General features: G+C 39.7%; 1 protein-coding gene across 1 annotated transcript in view; it reads left to right on the forward strand.

Moving 5' to 3' along the window:
- The window catches only part of LOC145392114 (putative neural-cadherin 2), a 613300-nt gene that overhangs the window by 439283 nt on the left and 153403 nt on the right, over window positions 1–20614 (forward strand). The window contains exon 11 of the mRNA XM_080266567.1: window positions 9767–9944. Coding sequence (XP_080122693.1) covers window positions 9767–9944 — 178 coding nt within the window. The remainder of the gene's footprint in view (window positions 1–9766; window positions 9945–20614) is intronic.

A 20614-nucleotide genomic window follows, 5' to 3' on the forward strand; every position in this document is an offset into this window, starting at 1 on the left:
AGTTCTCTCATCCCACTCACCCCTCTCATATCTTCCTCTCCTCTATCCCACATTTCTTCTATGTCACATTTCCATCTCATCCCTCTCACGTCTCACTCACCCCTTTACGATCCATCTCTCACCCATCTGACATTCTTTCCTCATCTCTCTCACGTCCTCCTCTCTTCCCGTTTATATCTCATCCTGTTTATTCTGCATTTCATGCTTTTCACACGTCCCCTCTCCCACACCCTACTCCCATTCTCACTTCCTCATTTCAGCCAAGCACCTGCCCTGTGTGACAGCAGCGAGGACATCATCAGCTCATTTTTTAATGCAAACCGAAAAGCAGTGATTACAAACCATCCAAAACAGTCCTCCCCACAGAAATTTCGCCAAAAGACAGCCACGATCAACGAACGTTCATTTCGCGATGCATGGACCCATTGCACTTGACCCATTTGCTCCCAGTGTCCTCAATACAGGACGTAGCTGGGCATTCCCAAAAATCTAATAAAGAAGGGAAACCCGGAGTAGGGACCTATGAGCTTCGCGACTATGAGCCGATAGGCGGTGTGCGGTACGCTTAGTACCCTTCCAGCAAAATCTCTCGCCCTGGAACTCTGGGAGCTAATGGGTTAAACACTGGCATATCCATCAGTTTTTATAAAATCGATAATCGTCATGCGCAGAGGGAAACTTAGGATGTGCAAGACAGCTCCAGAATTGCTCATTTTGTGAATGATCGACAAATATTACCTGTAAAATCATGGATGAGAGAATTTAGCACAATAGGGGTGAGACTGCGTCGCTAGATGGGTACTTCATGCCCGCTGAAATGGGGAGGAATGCAAGAAGACAGTCATGATGAACAGTGATCGGCTGGAACGGCGAAGGCAGAGAGAGAGAGAGAGAGAGGATGTTTCACTGCGGTGGAGAGAGAGAGGAGGGGAGGGGGGTTGAAGGGAGTTAGAAATAGGAGGTTCAAGCAGACCCAGTCCACGACATCAAAACTATACAATACCAGGAATGGAATTTGGGGATTTTATTATTATTATTATTATTATTATTATTATTATGATCATGATCATCATCATCATCATCATCATCATCATCATCATGATCATCATCATCATCATCACCATCAGTAGTAGCAGTAGTAGTAGTAGATCAACCCATGTAGGACTGGCCCGTGCAGTGAACCAATGTTCGTTTGTGGTAGACAAAGCCTCGCTGTGGTCAGGAGCTGGAAAGTGTGTGGAGGTTCGGTTTCTGAATGGATGCCGTATTTTTGTCCCGCCACCCAGATAACAGGTTCACCATAATAGGCTCACATCACTCCATTGTTTGGTTTCATGGTTACCACCCATCAGTGTAAATAGTTTCCTGGGTTCGTACAAAAATAATTTTAGGTCATAATATGATATTTGCTCCTGCTGTGAGCCTCTGGGTTTTATACTTTCATGCTGTGGAGTAAGGTTGCATAGTTTTGTGTGACTGTTATTTACTTTTGTGGCCACTAGACAGTTTTAATCAGTTAGGAATGCTCATCCTGGTTATGTTAATAAATGCTCTCTATAACCCCTCTAGTCCTAAAAACATAAAGTCATTAGGAGGTAGCAATAACAAGCAGAGAAAATGTGTCACCGTACTGAAGTGCTTACTGGAAAAAAGACGGTTTAACAGTGGCTCCATTATTATCACCAATACTTCGTCTAACCACCAACTTGTTTTACGGAGTCTTCGGGTCATTACCTTGTTGTCGGGCAGGATCGAACACACAGGAAAATATCAACAAATTCGGATGTCAAATGAAAAGCTATTTTCTACGAGAATGTTTATGTAACGAAAAATAAGAATCACATACAGCACAGACATCCATTCACTTAATTATTTCTGGTAGTACATAGACTGCATGTGCAATGAAAAATTATACCTTCATTTGACTGTTTAAAAGAATTAAACTTACGAAAATTTAATTCTGCTAATAAAGAAGATTTGCAGTTACTTTCTCTTCAATCTGTCGAAACATGGAAACTGCATTCCCAGTCCAGCGGTGTGCATGCCAATTTAGAAGGATTACAAAATAATATTACAGCAGCATAAAAGAAGCTAGTTTTCCGATGTAAAAGCTACATCATCACAGTGGTGGCAACTGTAATGGAGTGATATCCGAGGATACTCTCCGTGAGTCATTGTCATCGTCACTGTCGTGTTTGCAGTAGTAGCAGATGGTAGACCGTTCTACAACATATCTTAAGCCCTCAAAGTGATATGCGCCCTCCTTCCCCTATTTTGCATCCTTTATATATTTTGGAGGGGGGTTGACCCCTATATTTAATGGTGAACGACATTATCAGGAAATCAGACGAACTAAGCTGTGGGCTCGGGGGTTCCCCAGTGAACTCTTCCTCACCACATGCAAACAGAAGTGTTATTTTTGGAAATCTTGGGATGTTTACATATTGAAATCAATTGTTACTTGGAAAAATTTGGCAGTTCACGGCCAATAACTGACTTATTTATCAAATTACTCAGTTTTCTGATTGGCATTCAAAATTTATCTAAGTTCTTTTTTACCAACGATTTTACAGCTAGCACTGAAAATTATTTACCAAATGAAAGCCTTTTTAACTATTCATAACACATCTGTAGCTCTAATACTTAATAACAGTAATAATACAACCGAAATCAATAGATATAATCGATGGGTCTACAAAATACTGGAACAGGGTATGATTAACAACAGAAAAGTAAATGAAAATGTAAACGTATTTTAAAATTGCTTGTATCAAAATATTTAGAAGTTAAAAATAGAGACTGACTATTTGTTTTTAGTCCCAGTCTGAATCACTGCTATCAACAATGTCAGCACTTCCTCATCGTCAAATTCTTCATCAGGATCATGCTGGTCACTTGTCTGAGTGGTGGTGTCGGAGATCTTTGAGGATACCATTTCTCCTTCACACCAAAGTGGTTCAAGTTCACCATTTTCTTGCATACAGCCATGTCCTCTGTATGGCAGGAGAATCTCAGGATCTGGAATATGTGCTCGTTTCCAAAAGCCCATTTGGTAGTTGATACATTTTATATGTTGTTCTAAACATATATAAGGAGTTCATGTGCCCAGATCAGTGTTGTGTGATGGTGCGGGTAGATAATCATCGGCACATAGCTCAGCGATTTCAAGGATTTGTAGGTTATCAACTTAATGGGCCTTTTGTTCTTCCATTGAGCGGACTCTGAATCATCAACAAGCCCTGATGTAATGTCCCAGTCATCACCAACCTTTGCAAGCGCTGATACATATTTTGGCATATTTGTCAAAATTTGCACTGGTTTGGTTTTTCCTATCCCTCTGAATGCATTTGCAGTATCAAATCCACAGGTAGCATGAAATGCCCTTAGAGCCATGCTGTGTTCTTGTGAATTGTACCTGGCCAACTCAGAAATATTCACAAGTGTGCTTTTGTTTTCTGTTCCATTGTCAAACAGCAGAGTGATGTCTGCCAGTCTTTGTGAATAAGGCAACAGAAAAAATAATACATGAGAAATAGTACTCCTTAGGTTGAAGATGTTTTTAATAGAATATATTTTTGGAGTTTTTCTTTCTCTATTTTTTTTTTTTACATGATGTCAGTGACTCCATTTTTATGGACGATGCTGTTTTATTGTCCGTGGAGGTCAGTAAATGTGCAACATCACAAATGAAAATGACTCACGTCCTTGAAGTCGACTGGCACATTCATCACTCTTCCACTCCTTCAGAAAGACTGATGAATTGGGCTTTATTTGCATCATTGGAAAGAATACTTCCAGTTTGTAGGTTTCTTGGTTGCCTCACCTTCGATGATCAGTACGTCACTGATGCCTCTTCTCTTGTGTTCCATTGCTTTAAAAGTAGTGGGCAAGTAGTGGTCAGTGCTGAGTACAAAATTCCTGAACTTTTTTTCTCAGCCAAATATTTTGGAGTTAATTATCTGAAGTTGCTGGTCAGATCTTTCAGGTACTAAAAACATGTTTTACCATCATAAATAGTAAAAGCGTCATCTCATGTGGTATATTGACATATTCACATTCCATTACCATATAGTGGAAGCCTTTACGCCTGTCTCTTATAGTATGATAGTCATAAGCAGTGCCAAGACTGAAGGGCACTGGAGTCAACAGATATGTCATCAGCTCCTTGAGATCGGGTTTCATGCCTTCATTCTGGGACCTCAGGAGGAATCAAAATAATATATTTCCTTGTTTTACATATTGCTTAGTTGCTGTTATTTTGGCTGTCTTCAGTGCTGCCAATTGATCTGGTTCAGTTTCCCTAAATCCGATGGTAAAAATTTCCCTTTAAATACCAGTATAAATTTGACGTTTTTTACTTCATTCCAGAATTAGTATTTTTTATTACATCATGGCATATTTGTAGGTCCCTATCCTTATTTTTGTTTGCTGTGACTGAATCTTAAGAGAAGTGTGCATCACATTTTGTTATAATCTAAATCATCATACATCGCCCATATTCCTAATTTTCATGGTCGGATCCAGCACTTTGGAAAGAGGGGGGCAATATTCGGAACAACGTAGCAATAGGTTTGAATTCATGTTAATACATTGCTTGATTCATCATATGTTATTGCCAAATCCTTGTCTTTAACTGAAAGATTATATGACAATGCGTATGTAAGATATTTGTTGCTCATACCTGGGCAGAAAAATAAAGCGTTCTATTATTTTTTAAATAATCATTGGTTTACTATAAATAAAGGAGTATACACCTATACATCTCCCAGCCGCACCTAGTTTTGTAAGACTTTTTTTGTGTGTGTGTGTGTGTGTGTGTGTGTGTGTATGAATCACTTCACAACCAAGCTCAGCTTTATATGCAGTTATGTAACATTGCATAAATACATTAAAAATCACTGACCATATTTTAAGGGCAGTGACGTACTTTACACATCAATGGAGACGTATAGTGGGCAGGAATTTTTATGCTTCAGAACGTTGAACCGGTAAATTAAAAAACTGTATTTAGAATAAACCAAAATCGAGTGCTAATTCTTGGACTATGCAAGTAACTTTTTGGCAGCTAAGGTGGAGGCCTTCTAGTTTTGAGCCTTTCTAAGGCAGCGTTTTTTCAGTGATGTTGAAACTTTTGAACCCTCCCAAAAACTAATGGTAAAACTAAGGCAGGCTTTAAAAGAAACGATTCTTTACCTTCATCACGTGCCTTACTAACACTGTATGTCAGGTAGTTGCAAGTGGTATTTTGGTACAAATGAACTCGATGAAATATTAACCTTCTGTAATTTCATTTTCTTATCAGTTTGCATAAAGCACCCAATTCAGTAAAAAAAAGTCATCAGTAATAATAATAAAAATAATAATAATAATAATAATAATAATAAACTTACTCAGTTTTGGACAGCAGCGAAAGAAACCATATAAGTGAGAACTGCTCAAGTAGTACTAATTGAAAAAAAAAAAATCTGCATGATAACAAGCCCATGCTTGTTGCACATCGAGAGCAAACCTCAGTTATGAGTAATATTTTGTGGTAATGTTTATGAGGATTTTTAAGCGATCATTGACACAATTTAGTTCAACCCAAGAACACAAACCCTTCTTTTTAATAACACAATCACAAACCCCGGGTGTTTTTCACTCGAAATTGGAAAATTGGAAAAAAATACTAAATACAGAGCTTTGATAAAATAAATGTACAAGAAGGAACGTTAGGCCTTGTACTTTAAGTTAACAGTACAAAGGATTGAAAATCACATTAATTTGTTATGGAAACTGAGTAATAAAAACAATGACTCAAAGTAGGGAAATTTGGCATGTTTCACGAAAAAATGCCCCCCCAAAAAGAAATTTAGCATGTCCCTTTGGAAAACCTCCCACGTCCTCCCAGGTCCTTTGGAACACCACGGAAGGGGTTGCCATGCCCCTGCTGCTGTGGTAGAAACCCGATGTTCACTTTGGTTTTCAGCCTTTGCACATACGAACCAAGGCCTACAGCAGAGACCCACATGCAGACAGTGATGGTGTATCCTTTCCTCTACCATAACTGGCTGCCAAATGAAGCTACTGGAGGACTGGTAACCCTGGGAGCAAGGGAACCATACACAGTGGCAATGACGTCATGTGGGTCGGGTGGAATTCACCCGAGGTTTGTGTTCTAGGGTTAAGGTGAAAAAAATCCATGAAACATGAAGATATTATTTCCCAATGGAAATTCCCCAAATCAGGACACGAATTCCCCATTTCCCCATCGATACCATGAATTTCCCAAATTATGGGAAAGTTCCCCAAATCTGGCAGCACTGGTGACTCACCTTATTTACACTTCCCAAGGTCTTGCTGAACCTCTTTACAAGGTGGAAGAAATGGCTACCACTTTGGAGTCGTTCTCTGACGAACTCTTCATTTGCCTGTTTTCGCAGTACTTTTGCTTCAGTTACTTGTTTGGAAACATCTTCAGGAGCTGCACTGGAAAAATCAGCGTTTTATCGGGAATATCAACAATAAATGGGTTCATGAAACTTTCTGCAACTTCACAGGCTTTGGCAGTATTTTTTAAAACAAATTTGATCACTTCTGTTGAACGCATTTCTAGGGGTTGTGTTCCATGTCCAGTGTGTAATACCATATTAGCCATGTTGAGAATTGCATTGACATACTATGATCTGGCAGGTGTATTCCGAACCCTTCGTTGGCATGCACTGTAATATTTAAACAGTTCAGAGAATTGTGATCCGCTTGCCCCATGTGACTTAACATGTCACGTGAACGATTCTTGTCCACGTCACAAAGATTTCCAAAATTATTGACACTAATTATATTCACAGAGGAACTAAGATAAATTCGAACGTCATTTAGATGGTAGAGAACTCAGCGCTTTGGGTAGGTCGACAAACACGTCAGTAACAGCTAGTGGATTCTAAAATCTTTCTGTTAATAATTGACTTAATATCCTACACTCTAAGCGTCCCAGACATACCACTTATGTTTAAATGTGGAGGATACACTTTTGACTCACATGGTCCATAGATTTTTTGTTGAAATGAATGTTTTCACTTTCCCCTATTTCTGATCGTTGTTAATTTGTTAGGATGGGTTGATCCGCCAAAGAATCGTTGGCGGGATGACGCTAGCCAAATGCCACAATTCGGATGAGTCCATTATACAACATGCACCAAGATATCAAAGTCATATCTGCTCCTTATTCATTATTTCTAAGATTTTTTTTTTTTTTTTTAGGTGTCGGGATTGACCGCACCCCTAAAAATGAGGGTTGGAAAATTGTTTATAGTGGAAGATATTCGGAGTAATCAGATGAACTCACAAGGAAAGTTTTATTCAAATCCATCAAATAGCCTAGGAGTTTAGGCACACACACACACACACACACAAACACACACACACACACACACACACACACACACACACACACACACACGGGCTGAATCGCACTCAACGGTATAGGGTGAATAGCCGAAAGTGATACAATCGTGCTTCCAGGGATTGATAATGTACACTTCATCCCAAGACTACCATTAACAATAATTCGTTGATAACTTCCTCTCTCCCTGTCACATTTTCCTGTCCCCCACACTTCCCTCCCTCTCTCACGGTTTCCCTCCCTCTCCCACACTTTCTTCTTCCAGTCTTACTTCTCGTCCTACTCCTCTCTCTCTCTCTCTCTCTCTCTCTCTCTCTCTCTCTCTCTCTCTCTGTTGCTTGACTTAGACCTCTTTCACTTCTCTCCCATTCCTCTTTCACACTCAAGCCCTCTTTAATCTCTCATATCTCTCTGTCTTCCCTCTCATTTTTTCATTATCCTCTTTTCGCATCTGTCTTTTATCTCTTTCTCTTCCTATTTCTGTCCCTCACCCCTCCTTTGCCACTTCCTTTCCTCCTGGGCTTCTCTTTCACCCTCCACCGAACATCCTCCTTACCACTCTCTCACCTCGCACTCAAGATCTGTCTCATTCCAGGCACCCTCTTCATTTCGGTCTTTCTTATTTGCTTTATTTATTTATTCACTAGCGCTTGCCCGCAAAAAATTGAGAGACTATCTAATAGCCGTTCCTTCACAGTGTTTGCAAGTACAATTATCATTGTTTCCATATCGTTGGTGAGTTCATAATGACCAATTCTTATAAAAAGAAGTTGAAAAAAAAATCTCAAATTTTCTCGCACTATGGTTTCAGACAAACTCGTGCTGCTTGTCGCGCGCGATCGCCGTTTTTTAAATATTTTTCTGACACTCCTTGGACATACCCCGACTTAAAGCAGAAAGATGTAGGTCAATATCTATAACCATTCTAGTGAAAGAAACGAACCAGCGCACAGACAGACACACCCATACACAACTTGACTTTTTTTTATTTAGATTTGGTCTTAACTCATTTATTTTCCATATCCGCTTGAAGCACTTTCTCATTCCACTCTCACGTATACTTCGCTCATTCGTTTCTCACTTTGTATTCCTCACCCTTTATCCACTTTTCCTTGCCCTCTTTGCCTTCTTCATTCTCCCATACTCTTAAACGTAATTAATCAACTTTTCCTGCGGCCTCTGCAATCATATTACTCAAACATCTCACTCCTCTCTCTTTTCTTTTTTCCCATTTGCATCCATATTTTTGTTACCAGTACTTTTCGGTATTTCTTTCCTTACGCAACCTCCCCTCCAGTCACGCACTGTTACTTCACTCTCTCTCTATTCACCTCTTCTTACTTTCTTCTCTAACCTTTACATTTTTTCTTCATTATTTTTAAGTTTCTGTAGACCCTGAACCCACGCTTTGACACTCTACCATCTAAGAATTTTTCACTTTTCCATCCACCTCTTTCTTTCATTTTTTTTTTTTCACCTCTCTGTTCACAGACCCACGCATTCTTGCCGTCTTACCCATGAAGCCGTTTCCTTACCTCGCGTCTTTTCTTTCCTCGCTCTGTTATCTCTTTGTTTTTATTTCTTAACGCATCCCCTGGACACACACTCTTCCACGGTACAACACTCAAACTTCTCGGTGACCTCTCATCCCTCAATCTCATCCTCCTTTTTTCCCCTTTCCGCTCCATTTTTCCACTTTTCTTTTAATTTCCACAATTTTTGTTGTCCCTCGATGTACATTACTGCGAACTCTTATGTCCTCCTCTCTCACCTCTGCTTCTCCTTTAGTGCTCTTCACTTTTCTTTGCTTTTTTTGTTTTTACTTTTTTCCCAAACTAACGTTAGTCACATACTGTCACCGTACACTTCTTTAATTGCACAGTCCCCTGTTGTTTTCTCTTTCCCGCAACTACTTTTAATACTGCCCTTTTTCTTTAACTTTCACATTTTTCTAGCCATTGGACCAAGTTTTGAATCCTGTCAGTCACCTTTTGCACGTCTTCTCCTTCCCGTCATCCTCTCACTCTTCTCCCTTTTCTCTAACTTTTTGTTTCTTAGTAGACCATTGAGCTACGCACTTTCACTCTCCTGTCTCTTACCACTTCCGCAGCTTGTTCTTTTCTCTTTCTTATTTATCTTTCTCTTTCCAGTTTCCAGCCGTTAATTTTACCCTTTCCCCTCGACTTTTTCTTTTTCTTAACTACTAATATCAATTTTTCCCCAAAAATTCCTGGATCCACTCTTCCTGTCCCTGGATTCACTCTTTCTCACATTCCACTCCACACCTTTCACTTGTTTCTCATCTCTTTTTCATCTTAACCACTTTTTCCTTTTCCTTTTTGTTTTGTCTTTCTTCTAATTCAAACATTTTGTTCTGTCCCACAGCCCTTGGACCGGGACCCTCCCAACGGTCGGTCTCAGTGGCGGTTACGTGTGACTGCCAGTGACGGGATGGCGGAGGCTGCCACGGTGGTGCAGGTTAATGTGAAGGATATCAACGACAACGCACCATACTTCCCATTCGTTGACCTCCACGCCACTGTACCTGAGAACTCCCCCAGAGGTAAGGCTGTAAGCAGAAACATAGGGAAGTAGAGAGGCAGAGGCAGGAATGAAAGTAAGTAAGGACTGAAAGGAGGGAAGGGTGGGGAAAGAAGTTGGACGAAAAATCAGAAGGGTGAGTTGCGATAGTGTTTCAGGTTAGTTCGAAAGATTTTAACTACAGAGCACCGTACTTCCCTTTCGTTGTCCTCACTGCTGCATATTGTTTCCCTACTGTGAATTCCTGGTGAGATAAAGAGCGACCTGAATGAACGCAGGCCACTTAGATAGTTTTTATAACCGGTATATGGGAAAGCCAAGAGTAAAAAGGGGAGATGGAATAAAAATAAACAATGAACGAAAACAAATAGTGTGAAGAGAGTTGCAACAGTATTATATTGATGATATTGCGCCCTCCTTCCACTTCGTCAACCTTAAACCCAAGGTCCCTGAGCAGTCCCTGATGAGTAAGGGAGTAGATATGAATGGAAGAAAGTTGTTATGAAGTAGGCAATGAAGGGAGGAAGAGAAAGGCAACGTTGAACAAAGAATATCAAACGGTGGGTTAAGCAAGTTGTTTAGGTTAGTGTGAAGCATACTAATGACAATGTACTCTACTCTCCCTTCGTTAATCTCCATGCTACGGTTCCTAAGAACTCCAAGAAAGGTAAGGAAGAAGTGAGGAATGGAAGAAGGCAGGGAAGTATGGAATGAAGGGAGGGAATTTTTTTTTTTTTTTCTATGTGTCCGACTCGGGGCATAGGCTTCACAGCCTGCTCTCAAGGCCCAGTAGTCCTCCTACATACACCTCTCTACATGTCTTCACTTCGGCGCTAACACCCCCGTCCATAATGAATACATACTAGGGCTGTCTTATACAGGACAGGTGTATTGGTATTAGCGGGGGTATTTTTACGACATGTCGGCGGGTCTTCCTGTAGATCAGTAAAGCCTGATTTCATGAATTTCAAATCCTTAAACCGTTCCCTATCCCAGCGGGGATTTAAACCTGGGTCCGGTAGGACTGCAGGCCACCTCTCTACCGACTGAGCCACCGCCTCCCCCGAGTGACAGTGATTGGTAGGGAGATTTTTATAGATACGAGTTGCTGGAGGGATTCTAGTTAACGAGAACGACGTTAACGATAACACACCATTATTTCCCAATGTGTACCTTTACATCACTGACTTCGGAGGACTTAACAAACGGAAAGAACGTAACGGTAGGGGTAGCGAAGAAAACAACAAAATATTAAATGAAGGGAAAAGAGAGAATAATGGTTGGATGAAGGAAATGAAAGCTTCGATTTCAACACCATCTTTTCTCTGAAGTGATGAACGACAGCTCTCTCACATCCAAGTCATTATTTTCAACCCCACTGTCCCTGCAAACTCCCCATAAGGTAAGTTAATACGAGGAACGTCAGGAATTCAACAGAATTACTGAAGGATTAGAAGAAAGAACGACAGAAAGAGAAGTCAGTGTCAAGAGCGAAGAGTGGTGGCTACAGTAACTTCTAGTCAAAGTGAAGGACATTAATGATAATGTTCCCTGTTTTTCTTCTTAACTTTCACGTCTGGGTCCCAGAGAACTCCCCGAGAGGTAAGGAAGTAGCAAGTAACGTTGAAAGTAAATAGAGAAGAAAGCAGGAGAGATTACGGGTAAAGGAAGATGAAAATTGGATGGCTTGAGTTGTGACAGTGGTTCATGTCAGACTGAAAGATAATGACGATCACACCTCCTACTTCCCCTTCGTTAACTTCCACGTAACACTCTGTGAGAACTCCCGTTGAGGTAAGGAAGTGGCTGGGAACAGTCGGGAGGTAAGGAATAAAGGAAGTGGACGAGTGATGAGGAAAGACAAAAGGACAGACACAAAATTTGAGAGAGATCCAGGAGAAAAGTTTAAGGTTTTAGTGTGGGAAGGAGAAAAGGCAAGGAAGGAGAGAAAAATGATGGAAAAGAAGGAAGGAAGAAGGGGAGATGGGAAGGAGGAAGATAAAAGCAGTAAGAGAAGAGACGAAAAAGAAATTTTTTTAAAGGAATGACACAAAATGCTTAAAAAGTTGAAGAGTAAAAACGAAGAAGAGGAGGAAGAATATCAGAGGAAAAGAAAAAAGAAAAAAAAAAGAAGGACGAAAGGGAGCGTGGAGAAACAAGTAAAGAAAGGAGGGAGAAGAAGAGGATTAAAGGAAAGAAAAAAGAGAAAAGGATGGAAAGAAGGATGAAGGTATGCACAGAGAAACAAAGTTAAGAAAGGAGAGAGAGAGAGAGAGAGAGAGAGAGAACGGGAGACATGAAAGCTGACAAGACTCCTAGATATAAGTGAAGAAAATTTAAACAAATGGTGAGAAGCAAAGAGGAGAGATTAACCCATTGAATACGATGTTGTATGATGTCCCTTATACAGCACTTCACACTTCCACATGAAGTTATACGTCGTAGTTAGGTCTTTTCAAATTACAGGGATTATATAATTATAGTCTTAATCAAATTATTTATTACTAAGACCGAGGAATTTTGTTAAATAGAATCGTCTCTAGGTAGTGTAATTAAAAAATATAATACGCCATCGTAGTGAAAGACGTAAGTGAGAGAATGAGTTGTGATATACGGCTAACGGCAGTAAAAATTAACTACAGGACACTCACTTCCTCCTCGTTAATCGTTATTGCGTCCTAAGTGTCAGCCAAAGAACTCAGGCAAAACAAGAAAAAGAAATAAAGGGGAGGGAAAGAAAAAAGTGAAAGCCCTGTAAGGGAGTGGAAAATTTGCTGTAAAGAGCCGATGGAAGGGAAGGAGTGAAGTAAAAAGAACACGAATATCAGTGGAAAGAGAGAGAGAGAAAGAGAGAGAGAGAAAGAGAGAGAGAGAGAGAGAGAGAGAGAGAGAGAGAGAGTGGGAATAAGGAGAAAAATTGACTGTAAATAATGTGGGATTAATGACAGGGGGGTATTTAAGGACTAGAAAAGGGAACGAGAATGAAAAAGAAGCGCAAGAAAAAGTGAGGGAAAATTAATGAAGCGACGAATAAAGAAAGGGGGTAAGGATGAGAAGAAGTGAAACAAGTAAGAAGAGGATAATGGAAGAGAAGTAAGAAGAGATGAAAATGAGTCAATATGAAGTTAAGAGAGAGAGAGAGAGAGAGAGAGAGAGAGAGACGGGGGGGGGGGGTTATGTAGGGTACTGGTCTAAGGAACAATTTTGCGAAGTTTGAAGCGAGTTTGTGACGAAATAAAAGACTGTCGGCGAGTTCAAACAGTGTTCTGAGAAAGAGAAGACGGAAACCTGACGAATAAACAGTGAGTAAACACACTGTAGTGTGGAGATGTACTGTAACTATACGGTCCTCACATACGTGTACAGTAGGTTACACATTTAAACCTATTGGTAGCTAAATATTTTACTCTTAGTAATTGCTCATGGAATCCACATTAGCTGATTACGCACAGTTTACTTATGTCATTGTTATATATTATTTAAGGTACGGAAAGGAAAATTTTGGAAGAATACCTTACAGCTGAAGCAATGTCTTCCTAAAGAAATGTCTGTTTGTGCAATGATCGGAGATAATTGTGGTCGGTAATATCTTATCGCAGATCAGTTACTGTAGTGTGCTTTAGAAACGTCTGTGCTCTGTCAGTTTCGCTTGAATATGTTTTATGTTTACCCATTTTTCTTTGTCACTTTTGAAGAAACTGAAAAACCATAGCCTGCCAAACCCTGGCGTAGGCCACAGAACAGAAAGACTACTGCCCACGTTTTATCTTAGGGGATAAATGAGAAAGAACATGCATCCCACGCTTTTGTCTTATGTGATGGGGGATGTAGATAGTTATTACCCATATATTGTCTGTGGGGACGGAGGAGAAAGGATATTGCCCAAGTACTTGGTGAATAAATGCAAAAAATTAATGCCCAGATATTTATTTAGTAGAGGAGAAAGATTACTCTCCACTTAATAAATGAGCAGAAAAATGGAGTTACTACTCACCTGTTATATGAGGGAACAAGAAAGAAAGACTGTTGTTCACCATCTAGAGGAAACGACCCACGTAGATTACTGCCCATTTATTCAGGGAATGGATTAAGACAGCTTACTGTCCACGTATTAAACTTTCTTTTACCGATCACGCTTCCCAGTATAAATAAACACTTTACTACAGACTCAATATTGCCCGCTCAGGATGGTGTGTGGTGGCGTTATTAGTATGGATAAATGGACATACTTCACACAGTGTTACTTGATTTTTATATATACACTCAAATACACCTCAAACAATGTTCATTTCATAGGTAAAAACGTAATTTACCTCAAAATGGCTTATTATTTGCTGTGCAATATGCCAAGATACCCTGGATCTGCTTTTTGCAAATGGATCAAGTAACATGATATTCACTGAATGAACCAGGGTAGGATGCCCTGACTAACTTGTAGCAGAAAGCGTCTCGATCTTCACTTCCATGCCTTCTTTTCCGGATTAAAGGCTATATCATCCTTAACCAGCGACACATCATGCCTATCAAGGTACTGATGTTTCTGTATACAGTACACTAGAAAAAAAAAAAATCATCCTTACTATCATATGAGGATTAGTCATAGTGAAACAGCACACACCCTTCCTCTACATGCCCAACCGAGTTAGTGTAAATATGTATGAGAATCACGGTGGATGAAGAGAGACGAATTTCCCCACGGCACTGGGAAATATAGGGGTATTACGTCACACGGTTGGCGAGGCATTGGCCAAGGCGTGTAACGTTTTTATGACGTTTTATTGTGTGATCTAGATGAATCACGAGTTACTCAGCCTGGAAACTAAACAAAAGTAGACATGCCACGTCATGATACGCTAAAGTAACCTACCGTTTTTATTTTTCCCCCTAAATCCTACTATTGCAAACTCCACCTAAGCGACTAAGAACGTCGCGAAGTCGATATGGTGTGGGACATTATTTTTCTTTTATACCTGGCATGCATGACCGTCCATTTTTCGGTAAAGAAGGGTTAAGAAATGCTGGCGAAATATTACTACGCACGCATTTAAATCTCAGATGGTAGGGACAATTCTAGCAGAGTATTCAGGCAAACGCCAGACCATTTTATTCAGATGAGTGAGTTTCACGAACTTGAGAGAGTTTTATGGAACAAAGAAAGTGTATTGTCCACGGATTAACTTAGGATACAGGAGAGAAATATTACATCCTACGTACTTCACCTATATCTTAAGAGGCAGACTGAGGTTCTTTACTGGCCACGCAGTTAGGACGACTTTTTAAGAACTCCATATTCTGTGGAGTTCTTATTGATATTGTAGATATTTCTTTTTCTTTTCTTTTTTTTTTTTTGGCTGGGGATGTGGGAGGGGGGGGGGGAGAATCTAGAAGGCTGGTATTCCAAGACCGTTCGGGATTGAGACTTGAAATTTTCAGGAGTGTTGTAACTTGGTTGCAGCCTTCATTTGGCACAATTTTTTTTTTTCCTAGCACTAAGGCCGCACTAGCAGCCTCTATAATATTTTTTTTCAATTTTTGCTCCTCTGTGCAGCTAAAATTACTGAATTGGTTGCTTTGCAAATGTTCCAGTATGTAGTCGTCAGCATGTACTAGTGCACTTGGTTATTGATATTGAGATCCAACAAATACTTTTTGTGATACTGAGGAAATCAAAATGGTCGCCTCATGCCTGAAAGTGCTAAATCGGAAAGTTTTTGACCGATTTTGACCAAACTCGGTGGAAATGTAGTGGGTCATGACTTAACATGATCGCATAGTATGAGTGACCTTGTCCTTTATCTCAAAGTCACTGGTCAAAATCCGTAAAAAATTATGAGTCATACCAAAAGTCTCTGACTGTTAGGTGCACAATGTTAGCCAAAGTATTTTCGTCTGGAATGTGGAGTCCTTTGAATATTGCCTTAGTAATTTTAGAACTGTAGTATTTATTCTTGCTATTGCCAAAAGACTTGAGCTCAGTGGAAAACTCTCGTTAACCCTTTCACAGCGATGGGGACTTGTCTATTTCTCTTTCCCATCGTTAGATGACATTTTTCATCTTGTTAGGGACCACTCATAGTGATAGTGTCCTTTAATCCGTTCATTCTGGTGACGTGTTTTCTTAATGTATCTGTTAAAGGACGATTTTATTCAAATTTTGAATGATTTGGTGAGTGAGTTGTTGTCGATTCCAGGTAACCCCTCCAGCTTCAGACTTCTCCCCAAGGTTGCATAAAGTCTGGAGGCAGCAAGAATAAAGAAAGTACATGACTGGACATTACGTAGGTGCTTATAATTTGTTCTTACACGGCAACAGACGATTGAATTACATGTAGTGTGGTGATTGTGAGGAAAGGAGGAATGAATACCACACTGGCAGTGTAGTATTCCCTTCAGTATGGTGAAGGATTGTTGTTTTATTCAGGCTATTTGCAGATTATTCTGTTAACCTTCTGATAGACCTTTCAAACTGGAATGTTTGAATTGGCTATAAATAGGCAATAACTCATTAACTCGTCTCTAACAGGGGGCTCACCTAAATTCAGTAAAACAGTCTGGTACTAGAAAGAACAACCTTCAAAACATCATCGTCGTGATATGTACAGTTACGCATGTCTATATTGTTATCGTCAAACAATGTGTCCAACTTATGAGAGATCTATCATAATGAATTGATTAAGGACATAACTCCACTAATCCTTCCCTTACGCTGACGTCTTCTGTTTCTTTGTCTTCTTCCTTTTTTTATTTTTTTGTCACCGATAGACGATTTCATTCACGTTTTTTACACCCATGCCCGGTAAATGTACTTGTATTCTTAAAGGGATATGGCAATTGAAGACAGGATGTCAGATGAAATAAGAGCAAGTAAATTTTACCAGGATTTCTGGTTTAACGTGTAAAAAGATGCAGATACTGTAATTTTTTTTCCATATTTTACGTCTCTCCGTGAATATAGGACGCTGGAAGAGCATGATGATGTTGGTCGTGGTGGCGCTGTTAACGATTTTGAAGATAATGTTGATGAGGAAACACAATGATGAAGATGGTGATAATGTTGATCAGGATTTTTTTTTCTTTTTACACTCATAATGAATTTGTTGCATTGTTCTTTTTCATCCGTCCATCCATTATCTAATTCCATGTTGCCCCATCAGGAGCGTTGAAGACCGGGGCTAGGCAAGTTGGTCCTGACATTTAAGATGAGAGTGACCAGCCTCAATCATCCATGAATGGCATTACGTGAGCAATACACTCCAACCATCCCTTGGATATAAACCTGCACCAGCTGAATCCGACTGGAGTGCGTTAATTACACGCTAAATTGTTTAACTTATATCTTACTGGTTCCAGTTTTCCCCACTTATTGGTGTAAGAATTCCACCAGTCTCGATGCTTCCTGAGTCAGATTTCATTTCATGATTTCCCTATCCTCTACCAGTCACGGAGTAACCGGAGGAACAATTTACTACTGTGACTGGTAACCATATAACCCACAAGAGCACTCAAAGAGAGCTTACCACCACCAAGACAGTATCATCTTCCCTTTCATGGTTTTCATGACATTGACCCTGACCCTTTCAACCAAATTTTTTCACATGTTTCTCTGATGGTCCTCAGTCATTATTCCAAATCTGGTACAGTTTCATGCTATGTGTTTTTTACTCAATGTTGCTGACAGACACACATGCAGATAGAAAACAATCGGCCAGTCAATCAATCAATCTATCTATATATCTCTCTACCTATGTATACACTCGCATATATATATATATATATATATATATATATATATATATATATATATATATATATATATATATATATATATATCCCATTGGATCCCAGGGGTGCTGGGCGAGGCATGGCACTGGGTGGGTACTGAGCGTACCGCCCTCCGCCTATCGGCTCATAGTCGCGAAGCTCATAGGTCCCTATCCGGGGGTTCCCTACTTTATAAAGACTTGAAAAATCCCAGTTCTGTCCAATATTCCGGACACCGGGCTCCAATGGGATATATATATATATATATATATATATATATATATATATATATATATATATATATATATATATATATATATACACACTAGGAGGTATGCTCGGCTTTGTTGGGCCAGAAAGGCGAACTCTCTAATCCTGTTTGTTCTGGTTCAATCTTTCTACTCTTACCTCTTATGCTTTTAAAGAAGGATTATAAGAGGTCCAGGAATGTTCTATTTCAGCTTTCGCAGACTAACGCACAGTATTTATGGGCACTTGTTTACTATTTCCAGTGACCTCAGTGACCTCGGAGGTCAACCTCATATAGCCTATGCCCTAACTGAAGGTCATGTGTGTCTCCATGCCAAAAATTGGGCTGCGGGGTCCAGACGTTCGAGCGTGGATAACCGATGACCTCAAATGACCTAGCAGGTCAGCCTCACATAGCCCATGGCAGAACTGTAGGTCATGTGAGTCTCCATGCCCAGAATTGGACTGTAGGGGCACTCGGCGTTGCCCGGGCCAAAGAGGCAAACATTCAACCGGTGACATCAGATGACCCAGGTCAGAATTTTGACCCCCCTAAAACCATACTTGTGTCACCCTGATTCAGAATATATTTGGGTCTTGGAGTCTCTGGCTTTTGGTTTGGGCGTGACTGAAGGACAAACAAAGAAACAAACAATGCGGCTCTTATATATATATATATATATATATATATATATATATATATATATATATATATATATATAAATAAATATATATATATATATATATATATATATATATATATATATATATATATATATATATATAGATAGATAGATAGATAGATAGATATATTCACTACAATTATCCTTAGTGTCTAGATGAATGTGTTATGGGGCGTTGAGGTGGAGAAGAGAGGTCACTTTTGGAATAATAGCACACTGCGTCCTGGTGAGTGCGAGTCTGTGGTGAGGGTCGGCAGTCTGTACAGGCCAAGGCAGCCCAGGCAGATTTTTTTTTTCCCTGATATACTTGGTCATCCAGTCATGTTGGCACTGTTGGATTGCGTTCCTCGAGAAAATACTTGGAAACGTAGCACTGTCTTCATCCCCCTAAGTAAAATAAGGTATTATGCAAAGTTAACGTTAGGATAGCTCTAAGTTGGTTAGTTATAGGTTAGTTTAATGTAAGAACATAAGAACATAAGAAGAGAGGATAACTGCAGTAGGCCGGTTGGCCCATGCTAGGCAGCTCCTAGAAGAGTAACTGAACTACTAGAATGAGATAAGGATAGCAAAGAAGAAGGCTCTCCCCCGCCCTCCAAACCCTCCAGCCGAAGCCGGCAGGAAAAAGTCAGAAAGAACACCACGCCGTATAGAAAAACTGGCGTGGACATTTTACAGGAAAGTGTGAAAGGATAATAGAGACTATCATAGTGTAACCTGAAAAGAAATTTTTTTTGAATTAGTATTGGTTATAAGATTTTCTTTATTCTATATCCACCCCTTCTTTGTCATATGCTTATCTAGCCTATGCTTGAAACTCTCAATGGAAGAGGCAGCAACTACTTTACTAGGTAGCTTATTCCATTCGTCTACTACTCTATTACCAAACCAATTTCTACCGATTTCCTTACTGAAACGGAATTTTTCTAGTTTGAAACCATTATTTCTAGTTCTATCCTGTATGCTCACTTAAAGTACCTTGCTAATATCTCCCTTATTTATACCATTCATCCACTTAAACACCTCAATTAAGTCTCCCCTTACTCTACGCCTCTCTAGCGAATGCAGACTTAGTCTTTTCAGTCTGTCTTCATATGACAGGTTCCGGACGTCATGTATCATTTTAGTCATTCTTCTCTGTACATTTTCTAACGAATTAATATCCATTCTATAGTAAGGACACCAGAATTGTACTGCGTAGTCTAAATGTGGCCTTACTAATGCTAGATAAAGTTTTAGTATTACTTTAGATGATCTATTGCTCACGCTTCTCGAAATAAATCCTAGGACCCTATTTGCTTTATTTCTCGCATTAATGCACTGTTGCCTTGGTTTAAGGTCGTTACTAATCATAACTCCTAGATCTCTCTCGCATTCCGCTCTGCTAATTTCTTTGTTATCTAAGCTGTATTTAGTATCTCCAATGGTCTTGCCTACGTTAAGTACTTTACATTTTTCAACGTTAAATTCCATTTGCCAAGTTTTAGACCATTTGGACAATGTATCGAGGTCTTTTTGTAAGTTATGGCAGTCGTCAGTAGAGTTAATGATACGCCCTATTTTTGTATCGTCGGCAAATTTGCTGATGCTGCTATTGACTCCTAAGTCTAGATCATTTATATATATGATAAATAATAAGGGACCGAGTACTGAACCCTGTGGTACACCGCTAGTTACTAATCCCCAGTCCGACTTAGTTCCATTTATTAATACTCTCTGCTTTCGTCCTTTCAGCCAGGATTCTATCCATTTTAAGATATCGCCGTCTATACCGTGTGCTCGAACCTTTCTAACTAACCTTTCGTGTGAGACCCTGTCAAAAGCTTTACTAAAGTCCAGATAAATAACATCGTAAGCTTTATCGCTATCTACTGCCTCATAGACCTCCGAGTAGAATGACAACAAATTTGTGAGGCAGGATCGTCCTTGCCTGAATCCGTGCTGACTTTCGTTTATAAGATTAAATTTTCCTAAGTGTTCTCTAATCTTATTTGCCAAA

This window comes from Coenobita brevimanus, chromosome 21, assembly GCF_032717465.1.
Source record: "Coenobita brevimanus isolate Jiangsu-jjx chromosome 21, ASM3271746v2, whole genome shotgun sequence".
In the NCBI taxonomy this organism is placed as follows: domain Eukaryota; kingdom Metazoa; phylum Arthropoda; class Malacostraca; order Decapoda; family Coenobitidae; genus Coenobita; species Coenobita brevimanus.